Source organism: Mustela lutreola, chromosome 2 (genome assembly GCF_030435805.1).
Source record: "Mustela lutreola isolate mMusLut2 chromosome 2, mMusLut2.pri, whole genome shotgun sequence".
NCBI classification, from domain to species: Eukaryota; Metazoa; Chordata; class Mammalia; order Carnivora; family Mustelidae; genus Mustela; species Mustela lutreola.
This window is the reverse complement of record NC_081291.1, coordinates 224,025,268-224,043,175: the sequence shown is the minus strand read 5'-3', so window position 1 is coordinate 224,043,175 and position 17,908 is coordinate 224,025,268. Positions and strand designations below refer to the sequence as shown.

Here is a 17,908-nt window from a genome sequence, read left to right as displayed (position 1 = left end):
CCGAGACCCCGGGACTCGCACAGCACACCTGCTGGACCCCAGGTCAAAGGGCTTCCCTCTCCTTCTCCCCCTCAGGGGTGGCTCCTGCGGCTCAGCCTTGGGGGGACCTTGGGTGGGAGCAGCTCCCTGCTCTTGGGGGCCTGGCCCTGTGTGCTCCAGGTCGGCCCCTCCCCAGCCCCTTCTCTCCGCCCAGGGCCTCCATCCCTGCTGTCAAAGGCCTCTCTTGCCCTCTTGTGGCAAAGTCCCCTCCGGCAGATGCAGGAGTGGGGGGAGGAGGGACGTTGAGCGGCTCTGGCTTCACACGGGGGCAGGAAACCTTCAGAATGACTCCCATTGTGCGGGGGAGGAAGGAATTTGGTTATTTTTCTTACTGATTTATTTTTTCTGAGAAAGACTCACAGACCTCTGCTGGGTCATTCCCGTAATCCAGAGCTTGAACAGCAGAGGCGGAAGGAGGGGGAAGGGGAGGGGTGGGGAGGAGGGGGAGGGGAGGCGGGGGATCCGCCGGTGTCCAGGTGGCGGGTTCAGACAAGGAGCCTGTGGTGACGCATTTTCTGAGTCAGCTCGTCCCAGCTAAGTCCCCCCAGAGCGCTGGGAAAACATCCATCTGTGGGTGTGCCCCCGAGGAAGCTTCCGGAAGACATTAGCGTTTGAACTGGTGGACAGACCAAAGATCCCCTTCCCCCGATGGGTGGACTTCACCCAACCCTCTGAGGGCCCGGGTAGAACCAAAAGGAGGAAGAAAGGGTGAATTCTCTCCCCCTTCTTGAGCTGGGACAGCCGTCTCATCCTGCGCTCGGACAATGAAGCCCCCGGTTCTCAGGCCTTTGGACTTGGACTGACCAACACCACCCGCCTCCCTGGGCCCCCCGCTTGCCAACAGAGATCCTGGGGCCTCGGGCCTGCACAGCCCACGGAGCCCATCCCTGTAACCCATCTCCTCACACAGATCCACCGGGGTTCCTCTGGAGAACCCAGGGGGGCCCTGATCTGAGCAAACCTGTTGTGATGAAGGACGTTCTGAAACCGCGAGGGGAGGGGCCGGTGCATGGGACAGTGCACTTGATGTTATAGCAGAAGTAGCACATTTTTCGGTGAATTAATGATATCGTGGCTGTGAGAACATGTCCTACTTTTCAGAGATACATACAGAAATACTTCAACTGGAGCAAATTGATGTCATTGCCAAAAAAAGTCATTTACTCTAAAATAGTAGAGGCAACACCAGGGGAACAGGCTGGGCGCAGTCGGTGTGGTGGGAGGCGCCAGGGTTGTTGGGGGCAGCACACAGGCCCCCAGTTCTGTCCTTTCTGTTCTGCGGCTGAAAGGTCAGGACAGACACTGCTGGGAATAGTCTGGGGACGGCTTTACTGAGACAGAGAAGAACAAGAATCCAGCCCCAGGGACGAGGGCTGAAGGGCAGGTCCGGGGGCAGGGGTCCGTGCTGCTGGCCCTCCTGGAGCAGAGAACCGGGAGGTGACCTTGTGTGCTGTGCAGGCGAGGGCAGCCGGCAAACACCTGGTCTGCGCGCTGGACCGCACGTGGCTTCAACAGTAGAGGCGCTCCGGCCGGCGAGGAGAAGCCCGAGATCACGGTTCCAGGACGGGAGCGGGGTGTGGACGTCTCCACCACTCCGTCCCCCCTCGCTGCCCCCGCCCCCGGGGTCCCTACACTGCTAGGCACAGGCTGAGGCCGCCCTCCCCCGGCCCGGGACCCAGGGTGCATTTCATGCCATAAACTAGGAAGGCTCCGGTCACCCAAAGGGTCCCCCTCGGGCAGGAGCCACGCGGAGTTAAGCGCCTCCAAGAGAGACAGTGTCCCCGGGGAGCTGCTGGGGGGAGGGGAGGGCGGTGCCGGGATAGCGAGGGGTGGCCGGAGGGGCCCGGAGGCAAGGCCTCCCCGCACCGCCCTGAGCTTCCTGCGGGACCCCTGCCGCCGCCGCGCAGCCCCACGCGCAGGTGGGCGCAGAGCTGGGCTGCCCAGGGACGGGGCGCGGGAGCCGCTGGCCTGCTGACCCCAAGGTCCGGCTCCGCAGATGCCCCTCCTACCCCAGCCGCTCCGGCGTCCTGAGCCCGCCGACACAGAGGGGCCGCTCTGCCGCCCCCAGGCCGCGGTCTTCCACAGGGAGACCCCGCACCCAGCGGGAGACACCTCGTCCCCCCGAAACGGCTCTGCGGGTCACCGGGCCGGGCGGGTCCGCGGCGCGGGGGCCGCACCTGGCCAGCTGGGCGGGCCTCGGGTCGGCCTTGCGGCTTGCCGGCCCCGAACCCCGCCCGCCGCCCGCGGAGGCCGAGACCCGCGCCCCGCGCACACCTGCCGGAGCCCACCTCGGCCGCGCTCCGCCCGGCGCGGCCCCGCCCCCAGGCCGGCCCCGCCCCCCGTCCTGGCTCCGCCCACACCCAGGCCCCGCCCTGGCCCTCTGGCTCCGCCCGCAGACGCGGGGCCCCGCCCCTAGACCAGCCGCAGCCCAGGCCCGGCACCTGCCCGGCCTGCGCCCTGCGCCGCCCGCGAGCGACGTCCGCTCCGGGAGACGCCCGGCCTCGGAGTGACGCAGGACGCACGCGGGGGCGTGGCCGTGGCTTCGGGGGACGCGCGGCGGAGGGCGGGCGGGGGCGCTTCCGGGGCGGGGCGCGGCGGCCGGAAGTGCGTGGCCGCCCGTGGCCATGGCGGCGCTCGGCGTCGTCTTCCTGGTGCTGCTGGGAGCCGCGTCCTGGCCGCCGGCCTCGGGGTCGGGCGAGGAGTTCTGGCCCGGCCAGTCGGCGGCCGACATCCTGTCGGGGGCGGCGTCCCGCAGACGGTAGGGGGCGTCCGCGCCGGGGCGGGGCGGGCTCCACGGCGCGGACGCCCCCGCCCCGCACCCCGTCAGCGCCGCACCCCCGCACCGCACCCCGCACCCCCGCACCCGCACCCGCACCCCGCACCCCCGCACCGCCCCCCGCCGGCCGTCGGAACTGCACGGCGAGCCGGGCTCGGCGGGGGCAGCGGCGGCGTCCCGGAGGCCCCGGAAGGGCCGGCTGCGGGTCAGCGTCGAGCGGGGGCGCGGGGCCCGGCCCGACCTCCTGGGCGTGTCCGCGCGGGGCCGCCCCGGCTGCCCGCGGGAGCGTCCGCGGCGGGAAACGGGTGTCTGCGGTCCCGCCGCTCCCGGGGCTCAGCCCGAGCAGCCCCCGCCGCGCGCTGACGGCCCGGGGTGGCCCGCGGGGCCCCTGCGACTGCGGGCGGGGGTGACGTCCCAGCGTCCTGGGTCGCGGCGGGGGCTGCGCGGGCCCGGGAGCCGCGCCGTGTCAGGCCGGCGTGCGGGGCGGGCGCGGGGCGGAGGACCGAGCGGGCGCTGCCGGCGACGGTCTTCGCTAGACCGTGAGACGCGACCCCGCGTCCGCGCCGCGGCTTCTCACGGGTGTCCTGCGCGAACCGACGCGTGCGGAGGCGCCGGTCATCCCGCAGACGGCGGGCTCTGCGGTGGCCGCTCAGAGCGGAGCCGGGCGGGAGACCGTCCTCGGGCTCTTGTGGCCCGGACTCCGCCGGTCGCAGGGCGCGTGGTTGCTGGCCCCTGGCCGGCTCGGTGAGCGGTGGGCTGTGCCGCGCTGGCCGCTGCCCCTCCTCGCCGGGAGCTGCCCAAGCGCCGCTCTCCTGCCGCCCCCAGGTACCTCCTGTACGACGTCAACCCCCCGGAGGGCTTCAACCTCCGCAGGGACGTGTACATCCGCGTGGCCTCCCTCCTGAAGACGCTGCTGGAGACGGAGGAGTGGGTGCTGGTGCTGCCGCCCTGGGGCCGCCTCTACCACTGGCAGAGCCCGGACATCCACCAGGTGCGCATTCCCTGGGCCGACTTCTTCGACCTTCCGAGTCTCAACAGAAACGTCCCGGTCATCGAGTACGAGCAGTTCATTGCAGGTGAGGCCGTGGTCGGGGCGGTCCGCCGGCTGTCTGCGGCCGGGCGCGCTGACCCTCGTGTGCGCGGGGCCGCTGCCATCTGGCACCCACAGTGCCCCGCCGTCCTGCTCCTTCCAGAACTGGTGTAGGGACACCGATCTGAAGTGTGCGAGCGCGTGGCCCCTGCCTCTGAAGCCTGGGGCAGCGGGTGCGCCCGCGCAGGACGCTCCCACGGCGGTGGGGAAGCTGTCTGTGCAGGGGCCAGGCGGGCTCCCCTGCGGAGACGGCCTTGTGTCCCCAAGGGACAGCTGTCCGTGCCCCAGGGGGCGCTGACCTGCTGGCATCTCCCTGCGCTGCTGGCGAAGATTCTCGTCGTAGTGTGTCTCGTTCCCCTGAATCCTGCACAGTCTCAGCTTCTTAGCGAGCGAAGTCGAGGATCTTCACAGGGCGAGGGTGCGCAGGGTTCAGCGTTGTGTTTCCAGAAGACTCGTGCTTAAAAGGGCGCAACACCCTTCTGCTGCCCCCTCAGCCGGTCAAGGGGAGAGGACAAGGGGGCGCAGACACGATGCGGATCTCCTGCCACGGGAGGACCCACGGAGCTCGGGCTGCCGCTGCGCCGCTGCGTTTTCCACATTCTGCTCTCATGGCACCTTAGTCCCCATCCCTTTGGGCCGTTCCCGTGGCGGGGTCAGTCCCAGGACGGCCTGCAGGCACGGGGCGATACGGACCTGCTGAAACCTTCGTTCACGGGGAAGAAGCAAACTCTGAGATTTGGAAGAAGCACGTGTGGAGCGCATCTTTCTGGGACCCATGACGGGCGCCGTCGCCGAGCGCCTGGTCTGACCGAGTCTGGGCATCGGCCTCAGACTTGTCTCAGCCACGGGTCATGGAGCCTCCCCGGGAAACAGCCCTTCACCTCCGCACAGGGCTGTGGCCAGGGGGTTTCTTGACAGGCAGATATGGGGACAGGTGGGAGCTTCCACCAGGTGAGGTGGTGCTCAGTGGGGGACACGGGGTATGTGGGGTGGGGCGCCCGGTCCCCTCCCTGCTGCTGCTGAAGCCTCAAGCCTGGGGCCAGAGCAGCTGGGCGGAGAAGGCGGCCATCCTGGGTGATGTGCCGTGGGCGGGCGGACCCGCTTGGCCTCCACCTGCCCAGCCGTCTCCCTCTACAGAGGGGGCGGGAAGGGAGCCTGTCCTGGGACCTGCTGCCGGGACACGTGCAACAGGGCAGCAGGCCTCTTGGCCTTCCTGCGACGGGGCCTCTGGAGCTCCAGGACCAGACGCCACCCGCAGTGCAGCCGAGCGAGGGGGAGGGTGGAGGAGACACCAGACTTGCGCTCGGGGCGGCTCTCTCGTGGCCGGGCTCCGCTCACCCGTCTTCGTGAACACTGTGCGCGTGGCCGGCAGGTTCCGAGGGGAGGGGGTGCCGTGGCAGGACGGATGCCGACTCCTGCTCTCCTGGGGCTCCTGTGGGGAGCGGGGAGGCGGAAGCCAGGTGACCGGGAGGAGGCCCCGGATGGCGAGGAGCGACTGGAGAAAATGAGAGCGGCACCGGGCTGTGGGGCGGGGGGCTGTGGCTGGCAGGTGTCCTGGGGTGTAAACGGCTTCCTGAGGGGTCAGGGTCAGCCCTGAAGGGAGCAGTCCCCACGAGGCTGGTCCCTGCAGGGAGGGGAGCGTGTCCTGGTGGGGCAGCGTGGGGGACAGCACGTGTGGGGCCCGTGGCTGTCGTGAGGACCGGCAGTGCGGGTGGCGAGGGCAGGCCCGGCAGCTGGAAGCGGGGCAGGTGAGGAGCCCCTGAGAGCAAGCAGGGCCGGGTGAGCTCCGCTGCCCCAGGCAGCGCCTCTCCGCCTTTTGGGACCTCGTGCCCTGCTGCCGCTCGAGTCCCGCGTCTGCCCCCGTGAGCTCTCTGCGGCGCGCGGGAAGGAGGGTGGCGTTCGGGGAAGCGATGGTTCTCGTGCCGCGGCCGTTCTGGTTCTCGCCACGCGGTCGTTCTTGGCCTGTTGCAGAGTCCGGCGGCCCCTTCATCGACCAGGTGTACGTGCTGCAGAGCTACGCGGAGGGGTGGAAGGAGGGGACCTGGGAAGAGAAGGTGGACGAGCGGCCGTGCCTCGACCCGCTGCTGTACTCGCCGGACAAGCACGAGTACTACAGGTGCGGCTGGGCGGGGCCGCGCTGCAGCCGCGGTGGTCCGGTCGCCCGGACCCCTTTGCCATCAGGAGACCTGCCCGCGGCGGGCTGTCCCCCCAGCAGCACCCGTGGACAAAGCATCCGAATGACTGGGTGCTCGAAACTCCGTGCTCCGGGAGGTCGTTGACGGGGCGCGGCTGTTCTGGGGCCGTTACTGCTGGGCTCTGGCCAAGAGGCCCCGTGTGGGTCCCGTTCCTGCCCCTCTGCGCGCTCTGCCGGCCGGAGCTCCCCGAGCGGCCCCCCGGCCCCGTGGAATCGGATGGGGGTCGTGGTTTCTTCTCAGGATCTCAGGAGAGCGTCACTGGCCGGAGTCCCGAGCGGTCGCTCTTCCACGAGAGCGGGGCCGGCGTGTCGGGGTGAAGCCGTCCGCGTGCGCGTCTGGGCTTAGGCGTCGCGCGCTGGGCCCAGGCTGACGGGGGCGCCGGCTCTTGTTTTCCAGGGGATGGTTTTGGGGCTATGAAGAAACGAGAGCGCTCAACGTCTCGTGTCTGTCCGTCCAGGGCTCGGCTTCCATCATGGCCCCGGTGCTGCTGAGGAACACGTCGGCCAGGTGAGCGCCGCCGGCTCCGCTTGGTGACCGGCCGGTGAGGCAGCGCGTGTGTGCGCGTGTGCGCGTGTGTGTGCACACGTATGCCTGTGTGCTTGTCATCCTGCTGGCGTCGGGATCCCTCTTGGCTGTGGCCAGCACGGGAGAGGTAAACCTCGTCCGGACCCCATTCTCGGGCCACAGTGAGGAAGGGCTGAGGGGGGAGGAGGCTGCACGTGTCCCTGGGGAGAGCCGGGTTCGGGACTGTCCCCACACGTGGGTCCCTGCGGCGAGGGCAGCCACTGCCGGGCGGGAACTCAGCGGCCGGCGTCTCGTTCTGCTGCTTGTGGGCGGGGGAGTCGGAGTCACACCGGGATAGCCCGGGGCCCTGACCGAGGGGGCGGTGGGCAGGTGTGGAGTCCTGGGGGCAGGGGACAGCGAGGGCTCAGGCCCGACTGGAAGGGAGCGGCGATCTGACCCTCCTCATTCACCGGACCCGGTGATTGCCCGGGTGGCTGACACGGGGTGAGGAGGTGGTCCGCCGCGTCACCCCGGGTCCCACCTGTGCTCGCCTCTGCAGGTGGGTCTCTCACTCAGCCTCCTCGGAGCTGGACCTCGGAGTGGTCAGAGGGGTGGCCGCGGCCTCCTGTCCGCGCCGTCCCCTCCCTGGCACCCTGTCCCACTCGGGACACGGGGACGAGGGCAGAGTAGGAGACCACACGCCTCTCCCAGACGCGTGCCCCCGCGTCCTCCAGGTCCGAGTGGACATGGCCCCTGCTGGTGTGTCCCCTCTGCCCGTTCTGATGCTTCGGGCTGTTTGGTCGCCCTGGACGGGGCCTGACGTGGCCTCGCTCTGCAGGGGAGCAGTTGAGCGCTCTCGGAGGAGGGGCGGGCCTGCGCCTCGAGCAGCACGGCCGGCTGGGTTCTCGCGGGTGGCTGCGTGCAGGGGGGACGCAGCCGTCCTCCTGTGCGGTTTTGCCCTCGGGCTCGAGTCTCGAGAGTCCCCGACCTCGTAGAGAACCGCGGCTGCGCTCCTGCTGCGAGCCGCCTCGGCGCGGTCCGGCTCCGTAGGCTGCCGGGGCCGTCTCACTCGTTCGCCTCATCCTGTCTGTTTTGTGTCTGGTGCGGGTCGTCCCGGGGCCTTGCCCAGGTCAGTGGCTGGGACAGGAGAGGACAGACCCCCGTCCCCGGACGCTGAGAACTTGCACGCCCGCCCCGGGAGTGTGTGCGGAGCCTCCTCCCCGAGGGGTCCCCCCATGGGCCCGCGTGCGCCCGGGAGGGGCTCAGCTCGGTTCCCAGCGCACCTGGGGCAGCCGCACCGGATGTTAGACGCTCCGTGTCGTTCCAAAACAGGTCGGTGATGCTGGACAGAGCCGAGAACCTCCTGCACGACCACTACGGGGGGAAGGAGTACTGGAACGTGAGTGCCCCATGGGTCCCGCCACACGGCTCGGCGCGCCTGCGAACATCTGAGACGGGGCGCTGGCTGGCCCGCGTGGCAGGGGTGCGGCGGGGGGTGGCACAGCCGCCGGGGTGCACGTGGTCGGCCGGTCGGCGTCTCTCACAGTGGGGCTGTTGCTTGCGGCAGCCGATGGCTGGAGGAAACGCAGCCTGCCATGAGCTCCGGCCCCACGCCGCCGCTTGCTGTGGGTGACCGGCTCGTCTGCGTCCTGGGGCGCGTGCCTGGCGCTTCGGGCAGGAGCCTGCAGAATTGGGCTTCATGTTACCTCCTCGTGGCCACTGGCTTGTGCTTTGGGGGTCTGCCCTGAGTGAGGGGTGGGGCGCTCCCGTGGGCGGCTGGGCAGGAGGACCCGAGAGACCCCTGCTCCCTAGACACGTGACATGGGGGCCTCCCAAGTTGGTCCTTCCCGAAGCACGGAGGGGCCTTCTCATCGCCGCCCACAGGGCCTGCGCCTCTCATGGGCACTGTGGCCCTGAGCTAGTGGTGAGGACAGTGGCTCCCGTCAGTGGGAGGCCTGTCCCTGCGTGTGGGGACCGTCCTGGTGGATCATTCTGCATTCTGGTCACTGGGCTGTCGCCGGCAGACTCAGGAGCGCGTCCGCATCCGAGCTCCGCGAGTGCTGGGGCGGCGTCCTCGGGTTCCCTGTCGAAGTCGGGGGCCGGTCGGCGGCCTGGGCTGCGGGGCTCCCGGGCGGGGCGGGCACGGCGGGGGCGGGGCGGGGCGCTCGGCAGCGGCTCTCTCGCCCGCAGACCCGGCGGAGCATGGTGTTCGCCAAGCACCTGCGGGCCGTGGGGGACGAGTTCCGAAGCAAGTACCTGAACTCCACGGACGAGGCCGACAGGACCCCCTTCCAGGAGGACTGGACCAAGATGAAGGTAGCGCCTCCCACTGCTCATGACGCGCAGGCGCCTGCCCGGGCGCACGGTCGCCCAGCTGCTCTCTGGGGAGCCGCAGACGCCCCTCGGGAGGGTCCCCGTGTGTCCCCACAGGCTCCGGGGGACGGCTCGGCTCCCTTTCCCCTCGGCAAGCTGGAGGCGCCACTCTGGGAATGAAAGCAGCCGCGGACCGGTCCGCGCCGTCTGCCCGGAGGTGCGGGAGCCGCAGAGAGCGAGGAAGGCGACCATTGCGCAGGCGGACGCGGGGTCGTCGGTGTCCGTAGAAGTCGCTTCTGGAGGGTCGGGTTTGCACGTAACCGCAGCCGGTTACTCGCTGCTGTCCCGAGCGGGCGACGCTTCCAGTGTCACAGGCGTCCCGGCCAGCCTCCCGGCGCTGGTCCCCTGGGCGCCTTCCAGCGCAGTGGTGGGATCCCATGGCGGTTACGGGGGCATCCGGATCGCATCTCTGGGGAAAATGCAGGAATAGGTGGTTTTGGTCATCTAATTTGCACGTTTTCCCCAGAGTTGTGTTTACCTGATGGCGCTCGGATAGAGGGTCTGTGTGATTCGCCAGTTCGCGGCCCCAAGAGTCCCCGAGACGGGCCCGTGGGCAGGGCTGCCGTGAGGGGGCTGGCGGCGGCCTGGACGCTCAGCGCTCCCCGTCCTCCTCTGCCAGGTCACGCTGGGCTCCGCGCTGGGGGGCCCGTACCTCGCGGTTCACCTGAGGAGAAAAGATTTCATCTGGGGCCACAGAGAGGATGTGCCCAGCCTGGATGGGGCTGTGAAGAAGATTCGCAGCCTCATGAAGACCCACCAGCTGGACAGGGTGTTCGTGGCCACAGATGCCATCAGGACGGGTACGCGGCTCCGGCTCTGCCGGCCCCCGTCTGCCGGTCCCCGTCCCGTCCTGTCCCGGGCGGGCCCAGGTGCACTGCGAGCCCGCAGCGTGGCCAGGAGGCAGCGCCGGGTTTCGTGCCGGGGCCTCGGACCTGAGCCGCGGAGCCCGCGGAGCCCCCGGTGCCCGCGGAGCCCCCGGTCACCGTCTCTCCATCGCTCTGCAGAGCACGAGCAGCTGAGGCGGCTGCTGCCCGAGATGGTGAGGTTCGAGCCCACGTGGGAGGAGCTGGAGCTGTACCGGGACGGCGGCGTGGCCATCATCGACCAGTGGATCTGCGCGCACGCCAGGTGCCTCTGCCCACGGTTGGCCCTGCCGTGGTCTGTCCATCTCCGTGGCGGTTGGTCCCGCGTGGGCTAGGCTGACACCCGGCTTCGTCTCAAGGCTGTACTCCCCACCCGTAGCGTTCTCCCCGGTCCCGCCAGTGGACTGGGTCCCGGCCGTCCCCGTAGGGACCCCACCCGGGACTCTGCTCCCCTGCGCCCGGCCACAACCTCCCGTCACGCGTGTCCCCGCGGAGCACAGCTGTGGTCTCCCTCCGTGTGTCGTCGTCGCGGGAGGCAGGCCCACCCCAGAGGAGAGCGGGGGGACTGGGCCCAGGAGGAGGCCAGCACGCTTCGAGTAGGGGGCCTGGTTTCTCCGCATCTGTAGGGTCCCCAGAGCCCCTGCGCCCGTGCATGCAGGCTGTGGGGCCAGGGTCCTCTTCTCCACCTCTGTCCCCAGGTCTCAGCCTGGCTCTCGGCACCCTGCCCCCAAGCCCCAGACTGCCGGGCACTGGCCGCGTTCTCACCCCGCCCGTGCGGGACCCGTGGCCACTGCTCCGCACGTCCGGCCTGGCCGCAGGGCTGCGGGGTGAGAGGTCAGGCCGGTGGGTGCTGGGCCCCTTGGAGCGGCTCTCGTGACCCTGCTTCCTTGGCAGGTTCTTCATCGGAACCTCGGTCTCCACGTTCTCTTTTCGGATCCACGAGGAGAGAGAGATCCTCGGGCTCGACCCACGGACGACGTACAACCGGTTCTGCGGGGACCGGGAGGAGGCGTGCGAGCAGCCCACGCACTGGAGGGTGGCCTACTGAGCCGCCGGCTCCTCGTGGGCCCTGCGCCCAGGACATCCGCACACGTGGCCTCGTCTTCCTCTGAGCGCCCGTGTGGCCTCGGGGTCGCGTTGGCCCTGACCGGCAGGCAAGGCTGCCCCACCATCGCTTCAGGGTCACGGTCCCTGCTCACAGCCACGTGAGCCACGGCGCATGCCCGTTGTCGGTGTTTCCCCCGCCGTGGGCTGCCTGGGGCTCTGCTGCTGGCAGGGCCGGTGTGATGTGAGGAGGTGCGGGGGCTCGGGCTCCTGGAGGGCGTCCGGATCCCCACGGGCTTGCTGTGTTTCAGCCTGCCGGCCCGCGTGTCCTGCACTTGGACCCGCGGGAGGCGCCGTGTGCGTTGGCGGGAAGGCGAACCCCCACCTTGCAGAACTGGGCCTGAGTCCTGTGTTGGCCCGTGAGGGGCTCTCTGCTCCCCGGCTCGGGCGCTGGAAGGTTCCTCAGCAGGGCTTTGGGGCTTTGTCAGGTCCACACACAGGAACCCTGTGGCTGGCTGAGGGGCTGCGGGCAGGCCACGGCGAGTGTGGCGGCATTGGGGGTCGGACACCCTGGGCCCTGCCTCGCGGTGGGCGCAGTGCGCTGGAGGGTAGGGGGCGAGCAGGACGGTCACTCTGGCCTCCGGAGGGCTCGTGCCGCTGCCCAGAACCCCCTTCTGGGCCTCAGGTGTGGCCACCACACACCCCCTCTGACCAGGAGCCCCAACTTCGCACAGACTGCCCGGGTGACCCAGAGACGGCTTCTGTGTTTTCTTCCCGAGCTTTGAAAACCCGCCCCGAATCGCGCTCGGTTCCCGTGGTGTCCCCGTGGTGTGCGGGGAGATGATGAAGTATTTATTCTCTGCTAATTTGTACCTTCAGATGCTATTAATAAAGTACATTTTCTAGAAAAGTGGAATTCTAGAAACAGTGTCTTCTTACGCCTTGAATTTTTCCAGCTGAAAACGACACAAACAGTCCAGACTTTGTCCTCACTCTGTTTCAAGGAGAAGGAATGCTTTGTCCTGCTCCGTGTGTGGCCTCCCCTGGGGACCGCGGTGGCAGGGCCGGCGAGCACACCGTCTCCCACCGTCCGCTGGACGGCTGCTGCCAGGCTGTTGGGAAGAGCAGGGCCCCGGGAGAGCAGCAGGTCAGGTACCGGGAAGGCCGGTCCTGCCGGGTCCGTTCCCCACAGCACATCCGTGCTAGCGGGCGGCTCAGCTGTGGGCGGCCCTGGGACCCCACGTCCCTGAGCCGCTGTGTGGCCGGAGCTGCTGTGACCACGGCCCGGCCCGGCCCCCGGGAGGAGGAGCGTGGGAGGAGGGGTGGAAGGCGTCTCCCGGGACCCCCTGGAGGGACTGAGCAGAGAAGGGGGTGGACAGCCCACAGCTGCAGGCCAGGTGATGGGACGGGGCCGTCCCGGAGGGCAGGACTCATGCGGGGCTGGGGGGCAGGCCAGGCAGTGGCAGGACATGGGGCGGGGAGGGGTAGCGCGGGCACAGGAGGAAGCACGGGAGCCGTCCACCTTGGTGGCCTCAGCCCGGCAGGTGCACCATCGGGCGGCTTGTCTGGGGGAGGCCCCCGGTCGGCGGAGCTGCTGTGGTCCTGCCCCCCGACCTGTGCGCCCCCCTCCAAGACGGGCTGGGTCAGCCCCGCACGTGAGAGGTGGGAGCGGGGGAGCCATGCACACGCCTGGAGCCCAGCAGAAACCCGGTGCCTCCCTGGGCCTGGCCCTGCCCCCGACGGGGCAGCTCGGCATCCCAGCCAGGGCAGCCAGGCCGGTGCTCCATGGGGCAGACGGCAGGTGCGCGGCGAGGACTGTGTTCGCGGACTCGTGTGCGTCCGTGCGTCGGCACCGCCCCGTGGGAGAGGGGGGTGCGGCGGCCAACAGGCCCCTTGTGATGCCTGGGCCTCCCGCTCCCGAAGACTGTTCCCTTTCAGCAGGTCGGCGGTTTCCCGCGGCACAGCCAACTCCCCACTGGGGCTCTGGGCACGGGGGACCGTCGCTGAGGGTCCAAGGGGCCATGGGCGGGGGGACCACGGCTGCCCTTCCTGCGCTGGTGGGGTGCTGGGCACCGCAGGGGGGCAGGGCACTTGAAGAGGCTACTGCTGGGCCTGGGGATCTGGCTGACCTTGCCTCCGACCCCAGTCTGGAGAACCGGAAGCTTCCGGGCACCTCGGAGCCACACCTCGGAGCTGTGCTGGAAGGGCTGGGGACGCGGGGTCGACTCTGATCGTGGGCTGGGCACTGAGCGAGCATAGAGGGGCCGGGTCCCCTGGCGACCCAGGCATGCCCCCCCCCCCCACCGCCGGCCACAGACCCTGACTCCTGGCAGCCTCCGGCCTGACTCTGCACACCCCGCCGTGCTCCGGGCCGGGGGCTGACCTGCCGCAGCCTGTCACACTCCCCCCCCCGCCCCCGGCAGGACAGGCTGGCTGTGGAGAGGGGCAGAACAGTGTGGACCATGGAGTATGTCTGCTCGCTGGCCCCTTCTCCCCCATTTACAGATGGGGAAACTGAGGCCACTCAGGGCAAAATAAATTGCCAAGGCCACTGTGGGACCGGAAGCCTGACCCAGGCCCAGCCTCTGCAACCCTCCTCCGTGCGGGTCGTGCCTCGGGGGCAGGAAGGGGCTGACAGAGCGCCTGGTCAGTGCACCTCGTGTGTGCCCCCCACCGACTCTCCTGAGCGACCTCGCCCCCCAACCTTGGCCCCCCAGGCTGGAGCTCAGGCATGCGACCTGGGGAAACCCTGTACCCACCGGAGCATTTGGCGCTGGGGACACGGCACCTCCCTGAACCGGGCCTCCCTTGGACCCGGGCCCTGGGGCCGCCAGCGTCCGTGGGCAGGAGCCGCGGTCTGTGCGCCCCTCATCCGGCCGCCGGGTGCCCTCACCCTCTCCCCTCTGCTCAGCCCGGGGAGCCCGGCTCACCTCGGCAGCAGGGTCACCCCTGCCGGCTACAGGCTCAAGTGTGCGGCACACAGTAAACCGTCGGGAGCTCCCTGGTGGGCAAAGCAGGAGCCGCGGTCAGAGCCCGTGGGTGAGCCTGTCCCTGCCGTGGAGCGTTCCCGTCATAGGGTTTCCGCCGCGCTCTCCAGAGTGAAGCCACACGCTGCCCGGAAGGTCTGCGTGGCCTGAGTGGGACGCTGGCCAGGACCGCTGCCGGCGACCCGAGTGCAGACAGAGCCCCCCGCCCTGGCCTGGGCTCAGGAGGACCCTCAGCAGAGCAGAGTGTCACGGTCCCGCGGCCGCGCCCCCCACCCCACCTCGCCGTCCTGCCCCTCCCATGGGGGGCACTTTCCCTCGGATGCCTTATCCCGTGGGCCCAAGCGTGTCCCTGAAGACATCATCAGGGACATGTGCGTCAAGCAGCCTTTGAACGGCCAAGGGCAGGTCAGGCCGTGGCCACCACATGCAGACGCGGCCACAAGATGTGGTTTCAGCTCGCTGGTTGCCAGACCGCCGTACACGCCCACGGGGTCCAGTAACAGCTCCAGCCCGTGTGCCCTCTGTGGACGCCCTGCCCGGCTTGGCCGCCCGCGGTGATGGGTCCCAGGCTGCCCCCTGCACTGCCATGTGTGTGTGCCCATGTGCGCCCGTGTGTGTGTGTGTGCGCCTGTCCACGTGTGGCGTGGGTGTGTGTCAGTGCGTGTCTTCATGTGTGTGTGCACGTGTGAGTCTCCACAGTCGAGACAGTCCCTTCTCAAGGGCCCCCTCCTGGCTCCCCTCTGCTGCCCCCATCCACGCCTGGCGGCCACCCCCCAGTCCCCGCTGCTGCCATCTGTCACCTTGTGAGGACAACGGAAGTGAATCGTGCCATCCGTAGCCTTTGGGGGTTGGCTTTGCTCCCCCAGTGGCCATCAACCCCTTCATGTTCGGGGCGTTAGCGTCATTTAATTAGCAGCATACTGACGGAACATTCCAGTCCACGCGGCTTCTGTGGGCGGGGCCCGCGTCTGGGTGGCGTGTGTGCCGACTCACAGCGGGGCTACTGTGTAAAGCCAGCACACATTTGCGCGCGGACGGCACGCACCGTGTTCAGCCTGAGATGCCCTCTGGGCGCACCAGCCCCGCCGTGACCCTGCGCACTGGAGCAGCCCTGACGCCGGGCAGGGGCTGGGACAGCTGCCAGGAGCAGCGTTCCCTGGGGTGGACACACAAGAATGCCGTTCAATGGAATCGAGAGCTCAGGGTCCTCTGTGCTGGAAATGGGGCTGGTGAGAGCCGTCCTTTGACGGGTGGTCAGGGACCAGCATTCAGGCGAGCAGGACCACCCTGACTCGAGGGCTGCGTGCAAAATGTGCTTGGAGGCCGTGGATCTAAGGTCCGTGAGGACTCCCGCAGGGGGACTGAGGCACCTGCACCGGGAGGTGTGCCTGACAGGAGAGAGCTGGGCCCCAGAGGGTGGGAGAGCACCAGAGGAAAAGGCGCCCGTGCAAAGGCCCTGAGGTCAGCTCAAGTCTGGCTTGTTGGAGAAACACAAAGCAGGTTCCAGCCCAGTACAGTGGTGCCAGGGCGCGGCACGGTGCCGGACAGGATGGCAGGAGCCCCACAGTCACGGGGCCCGAGGCCAGTGGCAAAGGGCCTGGGGTGGGAAGCACTGTGCTGCGGTTTCCAGCTGTGGAGAGGGTCCCAGCTGTGGCAGGACGGGGCCCAGAAGGAGCCTCCACAGTTGGCCAGCTGGGAGCACGAGGAGCAGAACCAGGTGCCCATCGGTCCCTGGTGGGACAGTGGGCAAAGTCCTAAGCCCAGGGCGTCCGATGGGGACGTGATCAGAGCTAGACTGTTGCCCCAAGAGACCCGGGCTGGGCGCCCCTTCTCCTGGGGCCTGGAGGCTCTACCTAGCGAATGAGAAGAGGCATCCCCAGAGCCAAGCCCTTCCCTGGAGGACGGCGCCCTCTCCAGCTGCTTCTGAGAAACACGGCGACACTCGATCTTCACCTTTCCTGTTCCAGCCTGCGGCCAGAGCGGGACAGCACGTGCGGACACGGGGGCATGCAAGGGCTCGTGTCCTCACCTGTGCTGGAGCTGCTGCGGGGACCGGGGAGCATCTGGAGGGTCACGGAGAGGAGCACGTGAGCGAGGACGCGGTTGGCGCTGCGTCCCCAGAGGCGCAAGGCATGACCTCTGCAGTGACCATGTCCTCCGCCCTGCCAGGCCAGCTGCACCTTCCTGCCTGCGCACATCTCTGTGGGCCCTGGTTCCGGAGGCGGTGCCATGGGCTGTGAACACTCGCTGCTCTGTGGCTGGCGCTAGAAAAGCCGCGGACCGTCCTGTGGACCTTCGTACCAGAAAGAAAGGTAAATCATACGAAATCCAAGGTGTTATTTCAAGACAGACTTTCAGAAATTCTTCTTCTGTTGCTTGTGCGCCTCTCTGACCACGGGCCCCTTGGGGTCGATGCCACTGAGGTTTTGGGTGATTTCACGAAAATAAGGCATTATCTCCATGCGGGACACAGGGCTCGGGGAGGGACTCCCCAACCGAGGGTCCGAGGCCTCCCTGAAGAGGTGGGCACGGGTGTCAGACAGGGTCTGGGTGGGTCCGGTGGGTCCTGGCCCAGAAGAGCTCCCAGAGGAGGTGGGACAGCTGCTGGCCCAGGCCTGTGGCAGCTCTGCCTGGCCCTCTCCAACGAGGCTCCTGCCGGGGGCCGTGTGTCCATCAAGACGGCAGAGACCCGCCAAAGCTGCTCCACAGTCAGCAAGTACAACTGCACCACTCAGAGGCCAGGAGTGGCCACCTTCAGGCACAGCTGGATCCAGGGCACCCCTGGGCCCAGCCCCAGGTGTGGGTACAGCCCCTCCCAGGCCAGGTCGGGGAGGGAAGCCACCCCCCTCTACCTGAGCACAGCCGCTCTGCCCCCAGGACTCGGCCCTCAGTCCCACACGGTAATCCGGGAAACCCTTGTCCGCACTCCCCTAAACAGGCTGGGGAGACTTCAGGACAGAAGTCGTGCCTTACGTCTCGTTTCTTCCTCCTGAGATCACTCTTTCTCATCGTTCTGTCTGCGTCTGTGTCTTAATCCCTGAGCCCGGGAGCGGAGGGAGCGGATCCAGCCTCCCCTGCCTGACTCGGAGGCTCTGCGCTGGGTGTCGGGGTGGGGGGCACCACGCTCCCAGCAGACAGCCAGGCCCAAGCCCCTCCGGAGGCCGCCCCCACCCTCCTGTGCCTCTCCAGGGCCCCCGGCCGTGGCCCACTCACTGCCGCTCTAGGGACAGGCCACCCGTGTTGGGACCAGGCCATGGGTGCTCCCGCCGCACGGTGGGTCTCTCCCTGGAGTGTGAGATGCCCCAGCCACCCCCACACGGGATTTTGCAGCAGGAGGTCGCGCCCCCGGCCAGCTGAGGAGCGGGTCTGCCTGCAGGCGCAGGGAGGGAAGCCGAGACGCCAGACAGAAGATGCGCACGCGTCTCCGCAGGGGCGCTGGTGACAGCGGCTCCGGACCGTGCACGGCAGGCTCAGCTGGGCCACAGGCAGGCCCTCCCCGACCTGCCCGAGTGCCAGGAAGGAGAGACACAGGGAGCCACACACCTGAGTGCTTCCCCAGGGCACCCTGAGAGCTCACCAAGGACACACCTGACCCTCCCCCAGGACACACCTGAGCTCTTGCCTGAGGCTCCCAGGCCCGCGGGGCACAGGACGAAGCCCCTGGATCCTCAGATGACCGCCGTCCCGGGGCCCTGTTGGGGGTTGGCCGTCCGGAACCTCCACGTCCCCCCCCAGGCTCTGAGTCTGCTCAGGGCACCAGGAGGCTCTCTGCTTCCCCAGGGCCCACCGTACATGCGCGTACATATGTTTCTAACCCGGCCCGCAGACCCCCCGGCAGACGGCCATGGACGCCCGTCAGGGCTCGGAGAACCAGGAAGGCTCAGGAGTGGCATGGCCCTGCCCCCGACCCCAGACGGCGCCCGCGGGCAGGTGCCTGGTCTTGCGGCAGAGCCCCTCCGTCAGCACCCTGGGCCAGGCTCTGAGTCCACCACAGCGTGGAGCGTCAGTGGCCACCTTTCTGCGACTCCCAGGAAATG

General features: G+C 68.9%; 1 protein-coding gene across 2 annotated transcripts; it reads left to right on the top strand.

Annotated features, from left to right (window-relative positions):
- Positions 1–2,622: 2,622 nt before the first annotated feature.
- Positions 2,623–11,800, top strand: POFUT2 (protein O-fucosyltransferase 2). 2 transcript variants are annotated; one of them, XM_059164940.1, is made up of 9 exons: positions 2,623–2,797; positions 3,641–3,891; positions 5,877–6,021; positions 6,497–6,607; positions 7,937–8,003; positions 8,795–8,920; positions 9,597–9,777; positions 9,982–10,105; positions 10,735–11,028. In XM_059164940.1, exons 1-9 carry the CDS (start codon positions 2,664–2,666, stop codon positions 10,886–10,888), a joined length of 1,293 nt encoding a protein of 430 aa, XP_059020923.1. In that variant the 5' UTR covers positions 2,623–2,663; the 3' UTR covers positions 10,889–11,028. The 2 variants fall into 2 exon arrangements, with proteins under 2 accessions (XP_059020923.1, XP_059020924.1); XM_059164941.1 differs by lacking the exon at positions 5,877–6,021 and having other exon boundaries at positions 6,558–6,607; positions 10,735–11,800.
- Positions 11,801–17,908: the final 6,108 nt, after the last annotated feature.

Coding starts and splice junctions, on each gene's coding strand:
- POFUT2 (XM_059164940.1), top strand. CDS start 2,664: ATGGCGGCGCTCGGCGTCGTCTTCCTGGTGCTGCTGGGAGCCGCGTCC. Junction 2,798..3,640: donor GGGGCGGCGTCCCGCAGACG/GTAGGGGGCGTC, acceptor TGCCGCCCCCAG/GTACCTCCTGTACGACGTCA. Junction 6,608..7,936: donor CTGAGGAACACGTCGGCCAG/GTGAGCGCCGCC, acceptor GTTCCAAAACAG/GTCGGTGATGCTGGACAGAG.